Source organism: Neodiprion virginianus, chromosome 3 (genome assembly GCF_021901495.1).
Source record: "Neodiprion virginianus isolate iyNeoVirg1 chromosome 3, iyNeoVirg1.1, whole genome shotgun sequence".
In the NCBI taxonomy this organism is placed as follows: domain Eukaryota; kingdom Metazoa; phylum Arthropoda; class Insecta; order Hymenoptera; family Diprionidae; genus Neodiprion; species Neodiprion virginianus.
The window spans coordinates 35,708,788-35,733,775 of NC_060879.1; the positions used below are offsets into that span (position 1 = coordinate 35,708,788).

Here is a 24,988-nt window from a genome sequence, read left to right on the forward strand (position 1 = left end):
ACAGAAATAATCAATATACATATGTCCAGCAGAACAGGTCATGATAGTTCTCTACCAAGTGATCAATATTAGTCTCCACTGACACAACAGAGCCGGAAAAAATTCTTATTGTTTCTTGGACAATGGATCCCTTATATTCGGCAATCAGTTTATTTAGCAGACGAAAGTACGAAGAATGTGCAGCTATATGTTCGACTCTGTTAAAGAAGAATCCGTTGGATCAGGTGAGTCACTTAAAATAGCTATTAATAATTATATTTTGATTGCATAATTTCCACATATCTTTCAAGAAATGACACACAGTAAATAAACATTGTCTTCAACTATTTGATATTAACAATAATAGTTTTATGCAGGCAATCTGGATTCTCAAAATGCGTGCTTTGACGCTTCAAGTTTATGTGGATGACATCGAAGGTGAAGAAGAAGGAATAGCAGAAAGTATTTTAGATAATGACACAATTGCTGCTATGCCTCGACCAGGGACATCACTTAAGAATCCAGGCACCTCACTACCTGGACAAGGTTTTCGGCCAAAAACAGAATCAGGTTAACATTCTGGCATTACCTCTAATGTATACCACTAAAAAATTTTACCGAGAGTTTTGACCGCTCAACCCTTAAGGGTATTCTCTAAAATCAATCACAGAGATTGTAGTTCAACATTACGAGTATTCACTAAATAATATAGCATCAAAAATATTGAGTCAAACGATTGTTCTTGCATTGTTGAAGGTAGACCAGTCACAGGTGTAGTTCGACCCGCAACTCAATCTGCAAGATCAGAAACCATGGAACAAGCTTTGAGAACAGCTAGAACATCAAAAACAGCAAGACCAATCACTGCAAATACTGGCCGCAGTATTAGGTCAAACATATGACAAAGGCCATACGTTTGAATTAGTAATATTTTCTGTTCACATGTTTGTATACTGATTAATTATTTTCAGACTTGGCACAGCATCAATGTTGACAGAACCTGACGGACCATTTATACAGCTATCGCGTTTAAATATATCAAAATATGCGGCTCAACCTGGTATTGCCAAACCTTTATTTGAGTACATTTACTATCATGAACACGACGCGAGATATGTAAGTGGAGAATGGGATCATAGCGTCTTATGTGCTAACTCTCAAAAACATTTAGATGAGATTCACTGAAATTTTAGGCTCTTGATTTAGCAGTCCAAGCAACTCAAGCGTGCCAATTTAAAGATTGGTGGTGGAAAGTCCAGTTGGGTAAATGTTATTATGCTCTTGGACTAACTCGAGATGCAGAGCATCAGTTCAGATCTGCTTTGAAGAACCATAAAACCATTGAAACTATTGTTAGATTGATAAGGGTATATATCAGATTAGATCAGCCATTTGCTGCATTGGATATTTGCAAAGGAGGTCTCGATTATTTTTCAAATGAAGTAAGTCATGTTAAAAATCGAACACAGATAATAAATTAATAACCAATGCTTCAGGTACCAAATTCAAACTTTCTTCCAACGAACTATACTTACCTAATATTTCATAATTCATCCACACATATTAAACCGTACTCCAAGACGTAAATTAAAAATTAAAAAAAATACGCCAACAGGTAACTATTTTGACCGAAATGGCTCGTGTTTTTGAAGGTTTAAATAACATGCAAATGTCTGTGAAATATTATAAATCAGTACTGCAAGAGGATGCAGCACATATCGAAGCTATTGCAAGCATTGGCATGCATCATTTTTATAACGATCAACCAGAAACGGCATTGCGTTATTATAGGTAAGGTCCATCTATTATATTTCATACAGTTTACTTTCAAGTTCTCTCTGAGATATTTGATTTACAGGCGTCTTTTACAAATGGGAGTTTTTAATGCTGAACTCTTCACCAATTTGGGCTTGTGCTGTTTCTATGCTCAGCAGTATGATCATACAATATCATGCTTTGAGAGAGCACTCAACCTTGCAACAGAAGAGAACATCGCTGACGTGTGGTATAATATTTCTCATGTGGCCATTGTAAGTTTGCATAATATAACAATATATTACATACATATGTATGTACGATATCCTTAAATCTAAAACTTGTATCGACATGTGTTCAATTTAATACTTTGGATTTTCAAGAGTGTAGGCGATATACACATGGCACAGGAATGTCTGAGACTAGCAATTTCTGCAGATAACAGTCATGCTTTATCTTACAACAATCTTGGAGTATTGGAATCTAGAAATAATAATGTAACAGCTGCTCGGACTTATTTTCATGCTTCGGCAAATCTTGCCGGCTATTTACATGAACCACACTACAACAGTGCAAAGTTAGCTTACGAGGTACGCTTTTAATGGCTAATGAAACAGATGACTAGGCAATGTATTAGATTTTTTTCTCAAAATGTTTATAATTTAGAGTGGTAGCTGAATATCAATGAGACCAAAGAAACTATGCTACAGTATAATGTCAGTTTATATTACATTTGATCTACTGAATTGACAGGTTGGAGATTTACAAACAAGTTATATTGTTGTGCAAAGAGCACTGCGAGCATATCCAAATCATCAGGAGAGCAGAGAACTTTTCCAGAGATTACAGAGGCATTTTTCTTACATCTAAATAGTAGGCAGAAAAAGATAGAATTTCGTGTTGATGTCTTTTTTTTTATTGGAACATTTGATTTATGCTTATTCAATACTTATCACTTAGTTATACACGTTAATATTATTATTTATATAATAAATATTACATATTTTCATTTGACATTGAAAATAAAATACTTTTAATCCTAGGAAATGCAACGTTGAATATTGATAATCACGTTTGATTATTCAGATGTTAAAAAGGGTTCAGAGGCTACATACCTTTGAAAGATTTTAACCCGCATTAAGACAAAGACAGAACCAGCTTTAATCTTCAAGCAAATTTGCCAGTTAATTCAATGTCAATCTTTTATTGGGCTTTGTGCAGCTTTATACAGTCTTGAAGTCAAAATCAATTCTTCTTTGTGTTTAAGATTTTTCACGTGGAGTGTGATATCACTAACCACGATATGATAAAGTAAAACAAAAAAATAGGATAAACTGCTAATGCTTTTCGTCCAGCTGGCTGACTATCCCCAAGAAATGCCATGGAAGCTGAAACATGATAGTTTACGTGTAATAATGTTTCTTTAAAATTTTAGGACCTTTAAGACTATTTTGATACAGGGGCTAACAAATTTTTGCTTTTCATAAGATAATTTCTTTATACTGTACAAGCGAGCTCTAATACTACGCGACCAGTAAATTTATGACAGAATGGTAACTGAAATTGAAATACTCACCATATGTAGCCCAGAGAAATCCAATTATCGTAATAATAAACCGTAGGATGAACCAAACAAGAGTTTGTTCTACCAACAAAATGATTCTGCAAATAATGAGAGCAACAGTTGTTGGTAGTAGGCAATAGCCTAGAACGCAAACACTTTGAAAGAATGATCTGAAACATGAGGAGAACGATAATAATAAAAGAATGCTATTCAAGAAGCTATTGAAAAAATGGCATTTTCAACATTACTGAATAGCAAGTTCAACAAAGTATATAAGTACTATATTAATCCCATTGATCTTTTGACTTAAATTATTTGAATATTATAACTGACTTACATGTTGCCTCCTAACAATTTAGAATTAAGGGTGACGATCATAGATCCGATCCAAACAATAACAAATACTTCAGCAAATTCTGGGCCACCATCATTTTTGTTGATTGCATCATCATCCGATCCTTGGAGAACCCTGTTAAAAATGATCAAGTTGATTATTAAATTATGCAGTCACTTAGGTTTAGTAAATGAGTAATTGAAATTTGAAATAAGAAAGAATATGATTTGGAACTAACTTACATCGCCATGAATGTACAAAGTACCAGAGGTCCCCAAAGATCCCCTAAAGACATAGAGAAACGTTAATATAATTATAAAACTCAACCAGCGAGTTTATTTGCTAACTCTTCCGCTACAGGTAATTGTAATTTTGTAACAATGAAACAACGGCGGTTGCCAATGACAACTGATTTTTTGTATTAGACACAGGCTACTCGTAAACTGTTTGAAATGGAACGGCACCTATTTTTGTAATTAGCCGTACGCGCAAGGTTAGTGAATAAGCCTGTAATTTAACAGCTGTTCAAATACACATACATTCTTTGAGTAAACTCTTCTTTTCCTTTGGGTATAATACATGATAGAATTTTTTTCCAACTGCTCGAACATCTCTGAGCTGAAAGAAAGAAAAATTTTTAAATTATTTCTACTTTCTATATGCATCAAGTTTGTAGGTATTTGGACAACATGGGAGTCTGAAAAAATTATTCAAGGTGATGTAGCTAATAGATGTTGTGATTTTGTAACGCCTCAAGATGTGTTATGGAAAGAAGTAGAAAAGCAGTTGAATGTTTTGAGGATATTGTATTAGGAGGGAAATTGGAGAAGTTATTTAACTGTAGGTCTGCAAAGTGGAGTAAAAACATTGACCAATCAACTAACAATAGTGTCTCTAATCGGTTCGTCAAGGGTGTTGAAGTCAGGTTCCCCAATATTCGCTTTTTGTCTGGTGCCAACTGTCATCTCTCCTTCCACGTGTTGTGGATCAACAGCGTAGATCGTATCATCATACATCTGTAAAGTAAAATTTTATGAAAATGACACATCACTGATTAAACCACCAGTTGTTATATCAATTTATTCATTTCTAAATAAAACGATAGCGATCCGCGAAAACGGATTGTGCTAACTTAAACACATTTTACAGAGTAATAGTATCAGAAAAATTCACATTCAACACAACCCACTTTGGCTAATAACGGAATTTATTTAAATATTATACGAACGTCAAGTTTCGCATCCCCCATGGTCGCCATATTTGTTGCCGATGTGTTCACTCCACGGTTCACTCATTGTTCACTGTTAAGATAAGACAGAGAGAGAAAAACGTGAAGCCTGGTTTACATTAAAACACGTTGTCGAAACGTGTAAGTGATAGTTAAAGTTCGCCATGGTAACCATACCCTACATTATTCACTGTTCACTGTAAATCCGGCAGAGCGCGAGTCGGTAACCGATATGCGCTTATCATTCGGTTAGGTACGTGGAAATTAATTTCAGGTAACTACTTCAAGCCTGAGCGCGCTACTGCATGGTCGAGACCATAGTGTAAGAAAATACATGGTCGAGACGACTAAATACGACCAAGCTGCCGCAGGCTCTGTCCGGATTTATTATTTTTACACCGTGTTCAGCCTGGCATTAAATAATCTTCAGTCACAAGCGTCGTGCCCAGCTAGCGTCGTCTCTACACCCTATTTTCTTCAGTGTTCGTTACGTGGCGCGGATTGCGCCAATTGCAAGATGGCCGTATTTGAAATATACCCGTGCACGCGTGTAACCTGTCGTGATTTTAAACAGTTCTTTTAGAACTTATCGATACAGCACAAACAGGTTCGTTTTATGGTACTGAAGGTTTTTCCAAAATAGCTTCCCATGCACGTAAACAACGTACGCAAAACTCTTGCAATATGCAGACACCGAAGATGATTGCTTTTTATCTTCCTATATTTGTCGCATCGTGCACGGCGCAGGTGCAAAATACGACGCCGGCCAGACCAATCGGCGTGGGGGAATCTACAGCGGGTGATTCAGTTCAAACTGATCCGAATGAGCTACTTTGTATCCTTCGTTTGTAAAGTTATTGACATTAATTTATTTCATGTTTACCGAAATTTTCTCTTGTATACGTATTGATTGACCCTTGACCGAATTTTTGATCGCATAGTCAAAAGACTCTTTGCCCGGCGGCGTGAGGAACATGTAGAAGCTGTTAGGGGATTAAGGAAAATGGAAAATTATGAAAGACAGTATAAAATGATCATCGTATTAGCTGAAAAAGTTTTCTCCGTCATCCAGACAAGCCGAGATATTTTAGAAAGCGCTGAATTTGAGCCGGGTAACACCCCATTTCCAGAGGATGCAAATCTGCGAGATGGTACGAGAAAAATGATTTCGATTCCAACATAACACCGGATGCCACGTAGTCACTGAATATTACAAAAACTTTTCTGTGTCTCTGCATCTTGATATTTCCATAGCTTACCTATACTGATCAGCTGATGTTATTCTATTTACTAGTCAATTTTATTCCTGATGCTCATACTTTGGATCACAAGTTGTACGCGTGTTTCATATTAATATACAGTCGGTACTTGACCCCACATATTCTAAGAGATCTAATAACGTTCGGCTGGAACTGATAATTCTCAATAATTATGATTTGTTGGTTTAATTGAATTTTTCCCTACTGCAATTTCAGCTTTATCCAATATTCTGGAAAATACAGCACTATTTGGCGACATAATCCTTCACTTACCAGAGATTAGCCAAAGGGTGTTAAACACACAGCCGCAATGGGATACGATGATGCAGTGGTCTTGGAACTTTGCTAATCAAACCAGACACTTGCTCGATAAGTCGACTAACACAATGATACATTTGGTTGGTCAAGAGCTCAACATAACAACTCGCGAGCCTGGGTATTTTAATCCATATTGGTCGAACGCTGCTGGAGAATCCATCCATAATGAGGATACGAATAACAAGCAAAAGAAGAGGTCGAAAAAAGAAAAACGAAAAAAAGGTCCTAGAATGACGAAAATGGAGTTGTAAATTGAAAAATTTATAAACAATGTCGTATTCAGAAACGTCTTCGTGAGTTACTTCCTGTAAATACCTAATTTATAAACTATTCCAGAAAATTTTAATTCCATGCAAATAAAATGTAAATATAATGTGTTATTGTTGTTCTGCGATCGTGAAATTTAACAATGATTATATTATATATACTTTAAAGAATACTTTTCAATACACATATTGAACACGATGGTGATTAGAATAACGATAAAGTTACAAATCAATTTCTGTGACTTACTATGTTTTGTAGTAAGAGCGTCGACTGCTTTCAAAAATTTGAAATGAGTCGATTGTTGGAAATTGTGCTGGAAAAAAATTTCTACTGGTTGTTTTCTACCTTGTCACATATCTCTATTAATATATTGACAGATTTTATACAGTTTTTGAAGTCAAAATTTGCGTAAACAGTAAAGTAACGTTCAATATACATATTTTTTCGTTTTGACCAGTTGAAGTAGGCACTGCCTTTAAAAAAATCTTGATAAATGGTACACTACCTTCTGATTTTCTAAAAAATTCAATACCCATAGGAGCATGTACGTGTCTAAAATACTGAGATTTCGCTAATTGATTTACGTAAAAATCAAAGCCATATAGGTATACACTCTCTGAATCAGATTTTCTTAAGCAGAATTGTATCAGTCATTGCTCAAGAATGAGACTTGCGTTAGTGAGTAAGCATAACAATTCGAACAAAAGAATAGTTCAACAACGGTGGATAATAAATTATTGTAATGTAATTAGGTACGAACGGTTACAATAAGAGCCATTTGAAAATTGAAAGGGAATGATGAATAATTCATGGAATATTCAGCATGTAGTATTGTGCCAAAGATTGTGTGAAAACTTAAATATTTCATTCTTATACAGATGGAAATAGAAAAATTAAAGAATTATACTACATAAAATATTAAACGTTCCTCCACATTTATACGGAATGATTGGAATTCTACTACCTCGTACAATTAGCCTGTATGTACCACACGGAGGGAGTAGCTATCGTTTATCACGTAGAACGGAATGCTACACACTCAGAATGCTTTCTATGCAACCAGAATATCTGGCCTTCAACTTATTTAGGAAATCAAATTGTCAGTTGGCCCCAGAAATTTCAAGTTTCTCTGGCAGTTCCGATTTCTCCAGTGTCTAGGTCCCTCGACATCTCTGAACCACGTACGTAGGTATGTATATGGTATGAACGTGGCAAATTCATGTCGTAAATTATAACTCGGCTGTACATAAGTGTAAAATAAAAGTCGATGTATTATAACACACTTATGCCGAAAGTAAAATACAGAAAATCCCAAAGATTACCGGCTTTCCAGTGCAACGAAAAAATGTTAAAATAAAAAGTTGGTTGAACGTAGGGATCGCGTGCTACGTGACGATCCATTCACAGTCGCTTTTGTTCGATGAGTAAAATTTCTCTTCTTCTTAAGGATCCCAGGTTAGTGCCGGGTGTCTGAAACTTGTCGCGTGAGTATGTTGCGCGAGGTGGATACAGTCGGTAAAATAAACGAAGGATTCAATTTACTCTCACGAATGGCTCGGCGTTCGAATATAATATATACATAAAATACATACTTTCAATTTTTAAGCACGGCGACCTTAATGTATTTTCGAGATGCTGCGGGACGAATGCGTATGTACTTTCTTTTACTTTTTTTTTTTTTTTTGGGTAGTCAATACCAGTCAGTGCAGCTTCTGGAGATACGTTGCCAAACAGGAATCATCGATTTTTTTCTCGTTATACCAATAACTTATAATGGACGAATACAGAGAAGTAATATTATTGTGATGATGTTCTTCCACGAATTTAAGTTATATATATAATATTATATATATATATACACACACGTTCTGTGGATAAATGTGTGTGCACAGGACTTGAAAACCGGCAAATTCCACAGCTTGTATTATGTTATGTCCTGAACATCGAAAGTCGTTTGGAAAAACCGTTCACTATTAGTGAGAATTTCATCAAATCGCTGCGACTCGAATTACTTACCTTAAATATCAGTCTGCACTTGCACAGACTTGATGTAGGTACGCATTACATTTATTCGGGAAAAGGTGCCACAATTTCAGCCTTGAACTTGCCCTCTTAACGCTCGTGAGTAAAGTTACGAATTTCTTACACATGCACTCTACAAGTATAAAACGAATAAGTACTAGATGAACCTTGACTTCAGACTCCAAATAGAATACTGATTTTATCTGAAAAACGGTTACGTTCAGTTTACTCAATGTCAGAGTAACTTTAAAAAGTACTAAATGTTTTCTCAAAAATCGTTACTAGTATGATTTTTCTCACAAGTTTGATTTCGCAAAGTTTCAATCGAGGCAAATTTTCAGAATTTCTCAAGTGGAGTTCAGTCAAATTTAATAATTTCTCCCGTAAGTTTGAGAGGGACACATTCACCAGCAGACTCACTCGCATCACACGTACCAGTAAAATTCTGCAAAAATTGCGAACCTACAGTACTTTTGGCGCAACGAACAGTTCGTGACGTTTATGCATTCGAACATTGCGATGCGGGTTTATATTCGACCGAAATATATGTGTGCGTACCTGGCAGGTTCAGGTTTCAATAAATTTTGTCTCTTTCATTAGCAGTAGAGACAGTAGAAAGTGGTCAGCCAATCGTTGGTCGTCGAGGCGGCGACGGGTGCACCGTGAAATCGTGAAAGAGGGATCTCTGGAGTCTTTCCTGGCGATTCCGATCAGTCAGTGTTGGGCGAGCTGTTATTCCGGATAGTTGTCAAGTTAGGGAAAAAAAGTGTTACTGGAGAGTGACCGGGGGGCTATTTTTAGTCATTGTTTATTAAACGATCGAAAAGAGATCATCGAAGAAGTTCGAGAAGAGTTATGAAGCTACCAGGATCGGTGCTCGTATGCACCGCATTACTGGTTACAGGTGAACATCTAGTTTTCCAATTACATAATTACCATTTTTGTTTTCCCCATTTTAATTAAGTGAGATTTGCAGTCGGATAGTGTTGAGCATTTTTTGCGAAATGTAATTACAATTTAATTGAAACTACAAGATTGCCGAGGTGTTATACCGCGTGTCCCTGATAAGAGGGAAAGTTGCGCTTGTAGACTTTAAAGTTAACTACTTGCCAGGAATATATTTCGCTGTGGAAAAAAAAATTTTCTTACATTTATACAATTCAATATTACTACAATCACAACGGGGACGTTGGCACGTTGTTTTTAAATTTTCAATTTCGATTTTACCTGGCTTGAAACGCCTTCGCAAACTTGTTCCATAATGGATGACCATTATCGTGATATATTCGCGTGAGACGTGGTCAAGATGCAGCGATGATTTTCACATTGATGCAACACCTCCTGCAGTGCAGTTTATCTTTCAATCGGATCGTGATCGATCGGTACATGACATTATACCCTTAGCTGACATAATGTTATACTCAAATATCACAGTTTGTTGTGTAATTATCACGGCACGTAACAAATAGACTTCTTTATTAATTTATTTATAAAATCTCTCGAATGCGAATGAAATCGTCAACGCTTTCCAATTCGGACGTGCGCCATTGCATGACTCTTTGAAACGCAGCGAATTTCACAGGAGAATTAAAATTCCGCACGTGTTCAAATAATTCAGCATACAATTTGCAAAATTGTGCAAGCCTAATTAATAGCGAAAGATGGAGTCCAACACCGTACCAATATTGTTTCCCGAATTTCACTCCGAAGGTCTAGTAATCGTTCGGGAAGTAGTATAGCTTTTGGTGATTATCGTATTGTTATAATTTAAGCCTACAGAATTATTTACATTCTTGCATTTAACACCCATATGGAAGTCACGCGCAATGGTATATATGTATAAGTTATAACGGTATTGTCGCCTCTGGGCACCTGTAGATATATACCGTAAACATGTCATAAAATCCCATCGTTCTTACGTAAATTTGTGCTTTCGCTTTCCACTAATATATGCGCATCATTTAAAAATTCGAAATCACTATATTATTCAAAGTATAACAATATCATTACGAACTATACCTAATATGATTTCGATATTCTGAGTAATTTACTCGTTGTACGGCTAACCAGACGAATCTGTAAACAAATCAGTTTCAGTATAGAAAAATTCATTTCTTATAACCGTAAGACGATGTGCAAAATGATGGTATCTCTTCTCGAGGAAATAGCTTGGTCTGTACGTTACGGAGGATCACAGTGAAACGTCCAACGCGCACAAACATCGCCAATACAAAAATGCCGGAAGAAATTAGAATCCCTTACACGTACTCTCTGTTTGACTGTCGCTCACGAGGATTGGTTTGTTGAACTTGTAGCTGGAACTAAATCCATCCTTATCTATATATTTTGCGGATCACGATCAGTACGCAGAAAATCTGAATATCGTGGCCTTTTGAAGAATTTACGGAATTTTGGAAAAGGTCATCCTCATACTAGTCATTAGAGAAGCCTTCAGCTTTATCTGTTTACGATCACGTATACATACGAGTACTTATGTACGTAATACTTTATAGGTATTAGACGATCGATCCGTAGGTATGAGACTTTCTAAGAACGCGTCTACATCGATATCTACAGGATTTCTCTCTTCAATTCCTAATCACAATTTGGGAATGTACCGGAGACGATTAGCGTTAATTGCTTCTTTGAAATAAAAAGTAGAAATTAAAAGATATATTATATAAAGTTGGAACGAAGCGGGCCCTACGAATTGATTTCGTTACGTTAGCATCGTTAAAACTGTGATCAAGCACCGCGCATTCGGTATAGCTATAAAAAAATACGTCCTGTGCACGAAATGCTCAGGTACAATTATTAGGGAAACCGAAAGATGCCTCGTTGAAAACTTTCTCGCGTCTCAATTTACGTTTCGAATTCGTTTTCCATCTGTATAATTCGCTGAGACTCTGTTTTAATCTATGCGAAGATTGATTATCTGTGCGAGATAAACTTTCAGTTTAACTTTATCCAATGTATGAACAATATGGACTCAACTCGTCGCGGCATTGCGATCGTGATCGATTACCAAGGCTGCAAATTATACCGTATATGTGAACGTGGGAGAATGAATGTCATTTTATTTCACCTTGCACTCGACGGGACATAAACCTACTTTGAAGGTATAGATTGGAGCAGTTCTACGGATAGTTTTTCCAGTTACATGAAGCTTATTACAGTTCGCCGAAAGCGTATTCTCGAATAATTACCGAAGCCTTTCTAATTCTTACAATTATCGGAATTCGAAATTTTTTAATAATTTATATTGAGATTCTCACGATTGCGGCCATGCGTCCGATTTTTTCTTGTCACAGTTCACCGTCTTCCTTATTATGCGAAACGAGAAAAGTATTTATGAGGATAATTTACATGTCACTAATTAGCAACACGAGTGAGAATATCGGAATTCTGAACCGAAGAATTAAACAAGCGAAGGTTGTTTTATCACCGATTTATGCATATAATGTTATTGCCGCGAATCTGATAGCCTTGGATTAAAACTTCGTGCAAACAATGTCGCCGACCATCTTATATATTAATTATACGTATTATATACCTATGTTGCATTCCTCGTGCACGCGTGCATGCGTATACCTGTAAGACAGTCCGGGAGCAACAGAATGATAAATAAAATGAGATGATAATCATTCGTGAAAGTTCAGTATATCGTACGAAGCCGGTTACTCCTTTATAGATATACATATACACGCGCATGGCGTACGCATACTTGTACAATACAGAAACCGCACACATCATACCGGTCGCTACTGGAACGCACTATAAATTGTGATAGAGCAAGCACCTGTGATTTGACTTGCTAAATTTCAAGCTTTGACATTTATATAATGTACAAATGGTGGTTCCTCAGCGAATAGCGAATTATCTTGTTTTCTGTACGGTAGTCAAATTTGATTGGAAAAAGAGCCAGTCTCAAGGGTAAAGTGAAAATATTGTTTTGCTAATATTGGAATAGATGTATACGTACGTCGAAACGGAAATGTAATATTTGTGATATTTCGTCACAGAGGTGGTAAATCAAATACTGTTTTAGTGTGAATACATACCGCGTGGTATGCATACATATGCACGTGTATGTACACATTGTACATATCTACGCGTAGAAAGCCGGCGAGCGATCATTCGTGTTAGAGAAACTTAAAGTTTGTTTACCAGGAAATCAGGTGTAGTGAAATTGCAAATACATATTGGAATCGCAAGTATAGGTCGTTTGAGCCAAGCAGGTCAAACTTGTTCCTATAATCGCGTTACCATATTTGTATAAGAATTGATTTCCAACCGCAGAGGAAATTAAAATAATCACGCATCTTTGTAATTTTCTTTATTTCTGTTCCTACAGTTTGCGCTGAAAAAAGCGTCAAGTTCAGCGATGAACCGTTTATCTGCCCGGAAGGTCAAGGAAACGGTAATTTCGCCGATCCGGCGACCTGCAAAAGATTTTATCAGGTACGACGGTGGTTAATTTTATAGCACCGATTTGTTTCAACCCAATTTTCTTTCCGTGATAATATTACTAACACGTAACGTTCATTTCATACAGTGCGTAGATTCGTTTCCGTACCTGAACAGATGTCCCTCCGGGCTGCACTTTGACGATATCAGCAAATTCTGCACGTTCAAAAATGAAGCAAGATGCGGTCCAATTCCTGTTAGTAAGTACACATGAAATATTCGTACTCGCATGATTTCATGTTATCGTAAATTTTACAAACGACTACAAGGTACATCGGTTCTTTTTTTTTTTTTGATGTGATTACAGCTCCTGCACCGATAACGGAAACGCCTATAGACATAGCGTTAAAATGCGACACCGCGAATTGTGAATTACCGTATTGTTTCTGCTCCCGCGATGGAACGATAATACCTGGAGGTATAGAGCGTGAAGAGGTAATTTTAATTGAATAGCTCGTTATGACATTAAATTATCAGGCGATTTTTATTTACCATTTACGTAAATTGTTGTCAAGTTTTTACAATAAGTCATTCGAATTTTAGTATTAACACTGCACTGGTTGAATGTTACAGACACCCCAAATGATTGTAATGACTTTCGATGGTGCAGTAAACCACAATAACTTTGATCACTATCAAAAGATATTTGCGAAGGACAGAGTGAATCCTAATAACTGCCCGATAAAGGGGACGTTCTTCATCTCACACGAATACTGCAATTACAACATGGTCCAAGGCCTGGCGCATGACGGTCACGAAATTGGTGTTGAAACCATATCGTAAGTTGAAGATTTTTAAATTGTGTATAATTTCGTTCTACATTTTTCAACTAATTTAAAAATACCACGGATCTCTTTTTAAATATTTTGCTTTGAGTACGGAAATATTTCTTCTTCAGGAACGGCTTATATCACTATTTATGCTTTACAGTCTTCAGAAAGGTTTGGAGGACAAAGGGTACGAAGAATGGGTCGGTGAGATGATTGGTATGCGAGAGATTTTGAAATATTTCAGTAACGTTACATCCAGCGAAATGGTTGGCATGCGTGCACCATATCTAAAGCCTGGTCGTAACACGCAGTACAAAGTCATCGAAGACTTTGGGTTCATATACGATAGCAGCATTGGTATTTCACCATCAAAAATACCAATCTGGCCGTATACTCTCGACTACAAAATTCCTCATGAATGTAAAGCTGGAACATGTCCCACTAAAACTTTCCCAGGTAAGTAATGCATTAATAAGATGTAATGCTCTTAACAATCATTAGCACTGCGAAGAAAACGTTGAGTCAATTTACATTGTTTGAATCTCAGGTGTTTGGGAATTGCCTCTCAATGCTCACTACGTAGAAAGCTACGAAGGTGGGCACTGTCCGTACTTGGATCAATGCGTTTTGCACAATCACGATGCCGATGATGTTCTGGAGTGGCTCCAAGAGGATTTCAGTCGTTACTATGACCAAAATCGGGCGCCTTACATGATGCCGTTCCACACGAATTGGTTCCAAATCAAAGAATTGGAACAAGGTCTTCACAAGTTTGTCGACTGGGCACTCTCATTGTATGTCTTGAAACGATTCTGAAGGTTTATTTTGTTGTTCTATGGAATACGTTTAAAAGAATTGAATGTATTTTCAGGCCTGACGTATACTTTGTGACAGGCACACAAGTCTTAAATTGGATGACTGATCCTACGCCATTGAAAAATTTGAATACATTTGACGCATGGGGATGTAAGAAGCGGGACAATGTTCCAGAGCCAATGTGCAATAATGCTAATAAGTGTGCACTTGATTTCAAGCCTGCGGAAGCCAATTTTACCGCAACTAGGTAAATAAATAATGGTTTATCAATTAAAGTAATACATTTTTGAGATTTTTAATTGAAACAGTTTTCCTTAATCTGATTAATATAATATTTCATGATTATAACCGATTATCGATATGTTATAGGTATCTAGAAACATGTAGGGAATGCCCGAATAAGTATCCGTGGTTGGGAGATGCTGAGGGCACTGGATTATTCAATGACAACTACAATCCGGAAAGAAAATAGTATTCTTCTACATCCGATTTTGAATTGTGAGCTGGGAGGAAGAAATACATAACGGTTATGTGACGCACAATGAAATAGTTTAAGATGGTTTAAAAATATCCATTACTATTTCACACTGCATAGTGCTCAAAAATTTGAATGCCTGTTTTCAACAATCAGCATTCAAATACTTAATAATAAATACGTACGTTAATAGTTGACGAATTTATTGAATTAAGTTCCAGTCGATCTAAATAAGCATGTAGTCTTGTATAATTAGTCTGTTCGAATTTTTCAAACACTTATTGAAAAGTTATTTTCTTATAGCGAACACCACAGATAAAATCTAAACTCAGTCATCGCCTGTTTAGACCGAACTTATCCTTTCGTTTCCCATGCTGGCGCGCGCTTTCTACCCCGTCTGATACCCGGAATCTTTACCGCTACTAGCAAGCCGCGGCAAGTTTAGGCGCGATTGCGGGGGTGGATCGTCGATAATCGCGAAAGATGGCGCTGATCGTTGGATGAATAGCGATAAATATCCGGGAATTGAGGCTCGGACTTTCAGTCAAATCGAGTCTACGGTAACGATAACATCGCTGCGGATCATCTTAGGTATTCTCATTTTTCCATCCTCTCAGTTGAGTCTCTGTTCCTCTCCTCTCCAATTAAAAAATAGTAGGTTCACGCCTTCAGGCCTCTGAATCTCACAGCAGCTCTCCACATGCGAGATAAAACCATGGATCGTACACTCACACCTCATACACCCTTGACACGACTTTATTACTAGATAATAAGGGGTTTTTATGCCTCAGCGGCTTTTCCTCTGCGAGCCAATAAATTGCAATAATTTTCTTGGCTCAATCGAGTGTTTTGATCACTTCATTTCGGCCCATATTTCATCCTCCAATCCTCATTTTTTTACTATAGAATCACGAAAGCTTTGCACGTTGGAAAGTTTTCTGACTCTACATTGCTACTTGTAGAATCACTCTCACTTTTCAAAAATGGGATCGCATTTAATAAGCTACTCCATTCAAGCTCATTGTTAAAAACTGTGCACTTGATGTGATGGGAAATATGTAAGCTGCTATATCATTATGATATAACACTTGTATGATGTATTTCGTGTTTCGCTCAACACATGGCTGTCAAATAATTTTCTCGACAGCTTAGCTTGCTACTCAAGCTTGGAGCAAGTAATAAGATAAGTTCTACCATTATTCATTCTCAGATTATATCGGAACCTTTCAGTACCTTTCCCTCCAATAATTTGCTAACACATTAGGTTTAACGGAACAAGGTAAGATGATAAATAAATTTCAGACAAACTCGTTGCTCGTTAGACAATGTCTAGATTATATATGTACACGTCATTAAAGGTAAATCAAGTCCTCTTGTGGCAGAAGAGGAGTGATTAAGAGTTTCACTCAAGAAAATAGATATATCCGTGCGATGAAAATTAATTTTTTCGTTTCAATTGAAATTATGATTCAAATGAAGTCGAAGCTAGCAGCCAAACGTGTTTAACTTTTTGGAAATGGAAAAATTCAGTTTAGTTTTATCCTCATTATTCTATAAAAGTGTTGGGGGTTCAAGGTGTTTCACGAAATTTTGATTTTCGGACTCCACCACCTTATTTGAATAAACATTAGAACGTTTGGCTGCTAATTCTGGCTGCTAGCTTCAACCTCGTGTAATTCAATTGATATCATTCGAACATTATTGTTATGTGTAAAAAAAATAGAATCCTTGGTATACGCAAAAACGGCATACCCTTCAATTGCAGAAAGGTTTTATAGATAGTTCGTAGGATGTAAAAAGTAAAGCGAATGTGGCATGAAGAAGATGTAACCTGAATGCTACCGGCCTATTACACAAAACTGTGTCGACGTTTAATACCAGTGAAGAACCTTCAAAAATTCACTATACAAGACTGTTTTCAATACTTTCGTTATTCTATATTATGTAAATATTTACAAGAGAAGTTAATAATATTCACCATTTATTCAGAAACAGTAGTATTGCATGTATGAATGACCTATGAAAACGATACAATATTCTCATTGTGTCTAGCGCACTGGAACCCACTCCAGAAATTGGTCACCCCACTTTTTACGTTCTGAAAAAGAATTGGCATTCTGAATTAGATCAAGTTGCTGCTAGAGCTGACAGCATTGAGATTTTACTAGGTGGAAGAAAAGTTACTGAAATCTGTTCATAATAACATTGAAAATGGTGGCAGTATTTAGTAAGTATAAAATAATCATGATGATTGAAGCAAAGCTAACAAAAAAACATTTAAAATAAAAATTTATGATCCTGTCATGTGTATAAAATTACAGAATATTACTGTTTACCTGGCTCTGGAAAATCTTCAGGATGGCGCCGAATGTAATCACGAAAAACGGCGTCCCTCTCTGAAAGTATGCTTTCTCTTTTGAGATGACCCCATTGACCTATACCAGCTCCCAGTACGGTAAGCACTATGTGTGATTGAATTCCTGGAAGAAAAAATTCGAGTCAATACATTGGGGATCAATTTCAATGTTATTACTATCAATGTGCAAAATGGTCATCTCAATTTAGACAACTAATGACTGTACGTGGGATTTTCGTACATAGAAGATACAAAATAAGTAGAGTGCAAAACAGTTGAAATTTTAGCTGACAGCTGTAAGAAAACAACAATTCCGATGATACTTACAACGAAATTTATTGTTACTTGCGATTGTTGCGTAACAGGGTAAGTAAGGTTAGGTTCAAATGTTGAGGGGCGGATCGATAACAAGTTACCACCGGTTAGCTCGTTCTAAATTTGTTGGGTTCAAAATATATAAATTGACGTAATTACCTGACATTAAAGGTCTTTTTCCAAAGTAATTTACGACTAGAGCCGAGGCGAAACCTGCCAGAGCACACGTTACAGGAGGCCAATAATCGTATAAAACAAAACGTTCACGCTCTGGATGGGGTGTCAATAGGTCTAAAGCCCACTGTATGTTGGGTTCTTTCTCTGTCATTTCGCCCATCGTCCACACGAGATTCTTCGACTTCACGGATAGTCAGGGTCCTAGTCAGGGCAATACTGCTTGAGCCAAATTAATTGATATCAAAAGTGTATGATCAGGGACGAACGTCGTTTAATCGACTTTCGATACTAGCTCAGCTGTCAAAAATGGCTGTGAGTACGACTATCGATCTCGAAGCGCGAAGCTCTTTGAATTTCCGGCGATTTCGTTTTCAGCTGGGTAACATTGGAAAATTGATGTTGCATATCAAGTGTTTGTTAATTCGTGCAGTAGTAACAAAAGTGTGATATTGAATCTGGAAGTGCTTATATTGACAGTTACCTTCTCTGCTAAAATAAAAACAAGTTTACTGCGTTACACATTTCGTATAAATTAGTGAATATGACTAAGGTATAGAAGTATGAGATGCAATACAAGCATATCGATCACCCGGATGAAATTTGTGTCTGGATATTACTTTACAATTAATTTATTCTAACCTTTTTCAGGGCAAAGCTGGTAGTAAAAATGAGATAGAAAAAGAGAATTTAGCTGAACCCGCCCAGGCAAATACATCCGCTTTATCTCCGGAAGAATCAGATATCCAAAAGTCAATCGAGATAACTATCAACAGTATTGAAAATTTGTCTACAGTTAATATGGTAGGTGTTCAAAGCATGAGAATTAAAATCATCTATGATTCATGGCCATGTGAATAATTTACAGTTAATTTAATACGCAGGTGGGAGGAGAGGGTATCGAGGTACTGATAAAAGTTCAGCACAATGATAATATGTTGGGAGAAAGTCCTTTGCTAAAATTAGACCAGATTGAAGAGGACTCTGTGATCAACATCGATTATAATACTCTGTTTACAATTGTAATAAATAAAGAGAGCAGCACGCAAACCGCAGTATCGACGCCAATTTTAAGTAGGAAAGAACTTTGTGCTAAAATCAGATATGTTTCGGATTTTAATGCATTTTTTTGGGTTTCATTGGTATGTTTGAATTTTGCAGTAACCGCTTTGACAAATTGCAACAGTAGCAATAATGCGACAATGAATACCATCGATGCATCTGGGGATGCCAGCAGTAAGGACAAGGCAAAGCGGAGTTCTGCCTTGAAACTGAAAAACTCGAAGGGAAATCATGAATCAGTTATTTTAGGAATCTGCAATTTTGATCTTATACCACTGTTCTTAGGTAAACAGAGCACTGTAAACTGAAAAAACGTTTTGTGACTAAGAGTTGTTATAAATAATCAATATCTCTTCATAAACTCTTCAGGAGAAGAAAGCCTGACAGAAAAACTGATATTGGAAGTGCCATCGCTCAATGCTAGTGAAGCAATTATTTCTTGGAGTAGCTTACCACGTTTAACTGTCTCGGCACGGTTACTGGATAAAAACATTTTCCCTCCTGAAATGAACATCAATTTTCTGACAATCACCGTCGAAAGCATTTATAACTTGCCATCTTCTTTCACTGAAGATATGGACTACAAAGCAAGCACAGTCGTCTATGCCTCAAGTGAAGTATGTTATACCTGGTTATTAACAATAGCGTTGGACCATGTATTTGTCATTTGTTACATGGGTTCACCATCAAGCGGTATTCTCATGTATATCATACTCTTGCCGAATAACATTTGAGTGAAAAATGAAAATTGGTTGTTTGCTCTGCTTAACATAGGTGCCAGATGATATTACATTTGACAGTGGTGTAAGGATGAGTGTTCCTGATACTGAAAAAGTTAAGTGTTGGGAATCATTAGCCCATTTGGAAGGACATGCTAAGTTCGCGAAATACAAACTAAATAGTGATGTTACAAGAAATGAACTTAAAAACGACCTTGACCTCAAGGTACACAAGAGTATTCCTGTCTTGAATAGTCAGCTAGCTGATTAGACTCATTGTCAGAAAGATGACTTATCAGTTGAAATATAAACTGACTTCTCATAATCTATGTACCGCCTATAATTTTCATGAACAGTTATCAGAAACAGCACCCAGAGTACAGTGGAATTCTATGCGACGTTCGTTGCTTTTGCATTCAGGATCTGAAGAGATGTTGAGCACAATCAAAAGGTGAATATTAATTAAGTGAAAATTAAATCTGAGAGAAAAGTGCCTGATATTAAGGAAGTACCAGTCACATCTTAACTTTTTTGTATGCAGGTACAAGTATTGGCCGTTTTTTTTTAATGTTAGTGGAAAGGCAAAGAATGGAGGAAAGCAAAAAACAAAAGAGACGGACACTTACCTACTATTTCAGAGCTATGTGGACGTTTCTGACCTCCTCTATCCTGGCAGTAAGTTAAAGTGAAGTAATTATACTTTCAAAATACACATACATCCTATTGATTGTTTTTATTTCTGAGATAAAAATCCCTGTAGTATTTTCAATTTTGAAGAAATGCGGTATACAATTTTACACACACAGCGACAAGAACTCGAGTGGTTGCACGATTACACACGTTCAGTTTGTCAGCTATGGCTGAACAGACGGGAGTTCATAAATCTGTATTTGTAAAATACATACCAAAAGAGTCGATCAAAGAAAAGGATTTGAAGAGGAGAAAATCTTCTACAAAAGATAGTTCACTTCCAATGGTTGGTAAAGCAACTATAAGACATCAGATATGAAATTCTTGAGTTTCGTAACACTATTGTACTATAATTTCTTCAAACTGAACAATTTATACAAGCAGACTGCAGGAGTATCAACAGAGACTGAATACGTACCAAGTTTTCCTGTAATGTCAGAAAACGGTCAGTCTACATTTGTCATCATCGAGTTTGAATTACATCATTCATTGCAGCCAGCACGAACATTGGCAGATCTGACAGGCAGGCAAGTTGAATTATAATGTACTATGTAAAGGTACTTCCAGCATCGATAAAAGAATGTTTGAAGGTAACGACAAACTAATAGTTGTTTATAAAGTTGGATGATAATGGATAGTTGCAATATTGATTGAATGCATTAATCTGTACGCATTTTTCACACTATTCATACTTTCCAAGGTAATTGTAAGCAAGTAATTCAGTACAATTCTTAAGCAATATTTACAGCATAGACAAGATGGTACACAGTTGTATCTTACCACCAATACCATGTACAAGTGATCTGGCTGAAGAACAGTACTCAAACTGTATCAGAAAATTAGTAGACACACTTTGCGAAGCATACCAGGTATCACTTTGTCGTCATAATTAAATTCTTCATCATTCAATACCTCGATTTTAATTTTACATTCTTGCGTATTGGTAAATGTCGTGATATTGTAAATAATTTTAATAAAGTAATAAGCACGACAATCACTTGGTATGCAGGATTTTATGCAAAACCATATGATACCTAGTGCATCTCAGCAGAGACCCCATAAGATTTCATCATCTGTAGAAATATTTGGTTCAAATGAAGGATCTAACAGCGGGAAAAAATTTGGTGACGATATTAATGTTGGATCAGGTGATCAGAAGGACTGTAAATATAGCTACATTAAGGTGATTATTCAAGTAGAAGCTACCACTCAGTACTAGTTTACATTGCATTATATAATTGACAGTAAAACAACCAATGTCAATCAAATTGTTTGTATTGAATTTATTCTCAAAATCAATTTTTATGAAACATTCAATTTGTTCAGGATGACATTGCTTGCTTTGTACAATATCTACATGACACAGGATCATATTTGACCGTACGTAGTACACTGAAAAGTAAAATAATAATGCTACTGGATCAAAAATTCAAAATAGAAATGTATATGCTCGGTAAAAAAGAGTGTCAGGTAAACTACAATTACTTATTATTGTAAAACTATAAAATAACTACAATTTCTAACAAAAAATGTTTCAGAACGAAAATTCATAATCGCTAAATTATTGATTTTTTCGTTTTTTAGAACTTTGTCGCTACAACTTATATATACCTGGTCGAACAAATGCATCGCACCTTGAATATAGTTGTCGAGGGCCAGAACGCCAGAGACTTGTTAAATGGTAATCCTATTGCAAACGCAAGTTTCTTTGCAGAAGAATCATGTGCATTTGAGTCCACAGACGATGCACATACAGAGTATCTAAATGTATGCATTGTCATTTTTTATTTCTAATTGGTGAAGCCGTTACGATTATTGTATTCAAATCCCAATTCCTACTGTCCTCTTAGATAATAGAAAAGGATAAAAAAAATCCTGATAGTTGGGTCGAGTATGCCGTATACTTACTTCGCATTAAAGATATAGACCGTGCCACAGAATGTTGTCGCGAGGCCATTGTATTAGACAAAAAGCATAAAATCGCGTGAGTCTGATTACATAGTTTGATCACAATTATTACTACTTCATCGATGCGCTTGGATATCTACAATTTTCATGATAATTATTAATTCTTACACAGATTACTTTTATATGGCGTAATTCTTTGTCATAAAGAACAGTACTGTGATGCAGAGGTTTTTCTTCAAACTGTGACAAAAATTTATCCTCGGTTTCCCGAAGGATGGGCTATTCTTCATCTCTTTTATCTTCGAACGGAATACTTCCTAGGTATATTATATTGTTACATTAAACTGTGAAGTGATACCACATGTAATTTTAAATTTCAGGTGCTGATGTCACTATTCAAGTCGCACTAAAGTGCATGAAAGACAAGGATTTGGATAGCATTTCCACCCATTTTTTGAATCGCGATCCATTGGTTTGGACAGCATTAAATTATCCAAAGAATAGAATTTATCTTGTAACAGCAGTTTTACTGTTGAAAATGTTTTGCTTGGATGTAAGAAAAATTTATTTTTCTCTGATTCTCATAAATTGCAATAACGAAGTATTTAAATCAGTTTGCAGGCATAGCGCTTTCACAAGAATTGTTAGAAATGGGCAGAACAAGACATTTTCTGTATTTTATGGCTACACAACATTATATGGAAGATAGATATGACGATGCAATATGCCATTTACAAGAACTAGTAAGCTTACATGGAATGGTACGTGTATAACAATAATCGTTGCAATTTAGCGATCGTCACTTACACATTCTAGTTGAAAAAGGAATACTTAATTGGTGTACTAATGAAAATTTCCAGGAATACTCAGTGGCAAGCTTAATGGGACATTGTCACTTGAAAGTGGGCAACTTTGACCAAGCAATATACTGTTACGAATTTGCCAATTGTTCATTTGATCGTCCTGAAGACCTACATCTTGCACAGCTAAGGTAAACAAATATAACTCTTCCATTTGGAAATGATACACTATATTTCAGTACTCAGAATATATTTTGAAATAGAGTAAGTTGGTAGGTTGAAAACATGATTTGTGGTCCACTAAAACTCTTGATTATCAGATTGGGATACCTATATCTTGACACTGATAAATACGAAGCTGCAAGAAAACTTTTCCTTGTTGTTTGTAAGAATTCACCGACATGTCGGTCATGGCTTGGTGTAGGAATTGCCTCTTATTACGTATGTTATGTCCAATTATTAACATAAATATTTGGGACGTGATGATATCGCAATGAATAAACTTAAATTTTATTTTACTGTACATAGTTGAACGATATGAAAAATGCTGAAAAATCACTGACAGAAGCTAATAATTTGAGCATGCATAATGCTGAAGTGTGGGGTTATCTATGCTTAGTGAACATGTCATTACAGCGTTACGACGAATTTCTCCAATGCTATAGACAAGTTTTGAAGGTAATAATAATACTTAACAAAAATGACTTGTTTGTTGAGTATTGGGGGTACAGGGTAAAATAACGAACGATTATATTTTGTTAGCAAGCATTATAGATTTATTGACTTTTATTTTTTTGAAAACATATCAGAACAATCTGTCGAATGTACGGGTATGGACAATGATAAAGGACCTAATGGACAGTCTCGATTATGTAACTCCTATGTTAACCATTGATTCCAAAGAAAGTTTTATGCACGAATCACCAGAATTTGAAGGTGGCCAGGATTGCCACGAGCCTGACGATAACTGAGGAAATTCAAGATTGCATATATTCCTGCAGCAACCCGTAGGTATGTTAAATAATTATTTTATATTAAGCAACGACTTGGAAAATATCTGGTTTAACTTATATTTTCATGAGTTATTTTGTATTATTTGGGAATAATTATACCGTATCCACAGCGTTAACAAATGTAAAATTACAGGCTCTATCAATAACAATGAGTTACGTGTAAAGAGTAAAATTACCTTACTTGCAAGCACCTAAGTACACGGATACATAAATTAGATTAAGGTGTACCATGCATTTGCAACTATCACACGATGACTGTGATGTTGAATGCTATACAGTGTATTACTTCTAACATGAAAATTATTCATTTCTTATTATAAAAATGGTTAGCATTCTTGAAATTTATGGAAGCTGCAGTTTTAATAACCAACATAAACTATTTAGATAGTACTTTTGTATTGGTGACGGCGTTCAAAAAAATCAAGTCACATAAATAGTGGTTTGCAGAAACTGGTTGATTATAATTGTTAATAAAATAACATAAATAACAAAAATTTAAATAACAACAAAATAAATACACATATAAATTCTAAACAATTCAACAGTGTGCTAAAATAAAACTTGTAAAAATTTGCAATAAATAAACATCAATTTCGTGATAAGAAAAAAAAAAATTCTTCATATTTCTTTTTCTAAAGCAGTCTTGCATCTTAAATTTTTAAATTCAAATATTTAGTATAAAAATATTCGATTGTTT

The 24,988-nt window shown here is 35.9% G+C and overlaps 6 protein-coding genes across 6 annotated transcripts; 4 read left to right on the forward strand and 2 right to left on the reverse strand.

The window, feature by feature from the left end:
- Positions 1-29: 29 nt before the first annotated feature.
- Positions 30-3,051, forward strand: LOC124301592 (tetratricopeptide repeat protein 8). The gene is made up of 9 exons (XM_046756850.1): positions 30-224; positions 357-549; positions 736-868; positions 951-1,095; positions 1,173-1,421; positions 1,595-1,770; positions 1,838-2,009; positions 2,118-2,324; positions 2,488-3,051. The coding sequence occupies exons 1-9, from the start codon at positions 123-125 to the stop codon at positions 2,602-2,604; spliced, it is 1,494 nt and encodes a 497-aa protein (XP_046612806.1). The 5' UTR covers positions 30-122; the 3' UTR covers positions 2,605-3,051.
- LOC124301594 (protein YIPF6) lies at positions 2,778-5,469 on the reverse strand. Its single transcript, XM_046756852.1, has 8 exons — positions 5,451-5,469; positions 4,861-4,933; positions 4,517-4,648; positions 4,172-4,250; positions 3,875-3,917; positions 3,636-3,767; positions 3,311-3,468; positions 2,778-3,122 (listed from the first exon to the last, which is right to left on the reverse strand). Exons 2-8 carry the CDS (start codon positions 4,888-4,890, stop codon positions 3,007-3,009), a joined length of 690 nt encoding a protein of 229 aa, XP_046612808.1. The 5' UTR covers positions 4,891-4,933; positions 5,451-5,469; the 3' UTR covers positions 2,778-3,006.
- On the forward strand, positions 5,027-6,815 carry LOC124301593 (coiled-coil domain-containing protein 134-like). The gene is made up of 3 exons (XM_046756851.1): positions 5,027-5,695; positions 5,802-6,011; positions 6,336-6,815. The coding sequence occupies exons 1-3, from the start codon at positions 5,545-5,547 to the stop codon at positions 6,686-6,688; spliced, it is 714 nt and encodes a 237-aa protein (XP_046612807.1). The 5' UTR covers positions 5,027-5,544; the 3' UTR covers positions 6,689-6,815.
- A 2,577-nt stretch (positions 6,816-9,392) lies between these two features.
- Positions 9,393-15,446, forward strand: LOC124301217 (chitin deacetylase 1). Its single transcript, XM_046756000.1, has 9 exons — positions 9,393-9,630; positions 13,081-13,187; positions 13,282-13,393; positions 13,501-13,628; positions 13,767-13,972; positions 14,124-14,419; positions 14,511-14,757; positions 14,835-15,026; positions 15,149-15,446. Exons 1-9 carry the CDS (start codon positions 9,582-9,584, stop codon positions 15,249-15,251), a joined length of 1,440 nt encoding a protein of 479 aa, XP_046611956.1. The 5' UTR covers positions 9,393-9,581; the 3' UTR covers positions 15,252-15,446.
- Positions 15,447-17,218: 1,772 nt separating this feature from the next.
- LOC124301221 (NADH dehydrogenase [ubiquinone] 1 subunit C2) lies at positions 17,219-18,387 on the reverse strand. Its single transcript, XM_046756009.1, has 3 exons — positions 18,085-18,387; positions 17,591-17,734; positions 17,219-17,352 (listed from the first exon to the last, which is right to left on the reverse strand). The coding sequence occupies exons 1-3, from the start codon at positions 18,260-18,262 to the stop codon at positions 17,303-17,305; spliced, it is 372 nt and encodes a 123-aa protein (XP_046611965.1). The 5' UTR covers positions 18,263-18,387; the 3' UTR covers positions 17,219-17,302.
- An 88-nt stretch (positions 18,388-18,475) lies between these two features.
- Positions 18,476-24,696, forward strand: LOC124299651 (uncharacterized). The gene is made up of 21 exons (XM_046752919.1): positions 18,476-18,652; positions 18,751-18,903; positions 18,984-19,173; positions 19,261-19,446; positions 19,531-19,778; positions 19,936-20,106; positions 20,237-20,331; positions 20,519-20,555; positions 20,955-21,097; positions 21,286-21,439; positions 21,580-21,753; positions 21,897-22,040; positions 22,155-22,337; positions 22,421-22,554; positions 22,651-22,799; positions 22,859-23,031; positions 23,093-23,239; positions 23,339-23,469; positions 23,599-23,719; positions 23,807-23,956; positions 24,088-24,696. Exons 1-21 carry the CDS (start codon positions 18,644-18,646, stop codon positions 24,247-24,249), a joined length of 3,054 nt encoding a protein of 1,017 aa, XP_046608875.1. The 5' UTR covers positions 18,476-18,643; the 3' UTR covers positions 24,250-24,696.
- Positions 24,697-24,988: the final 292 nt, after the last annotated feature.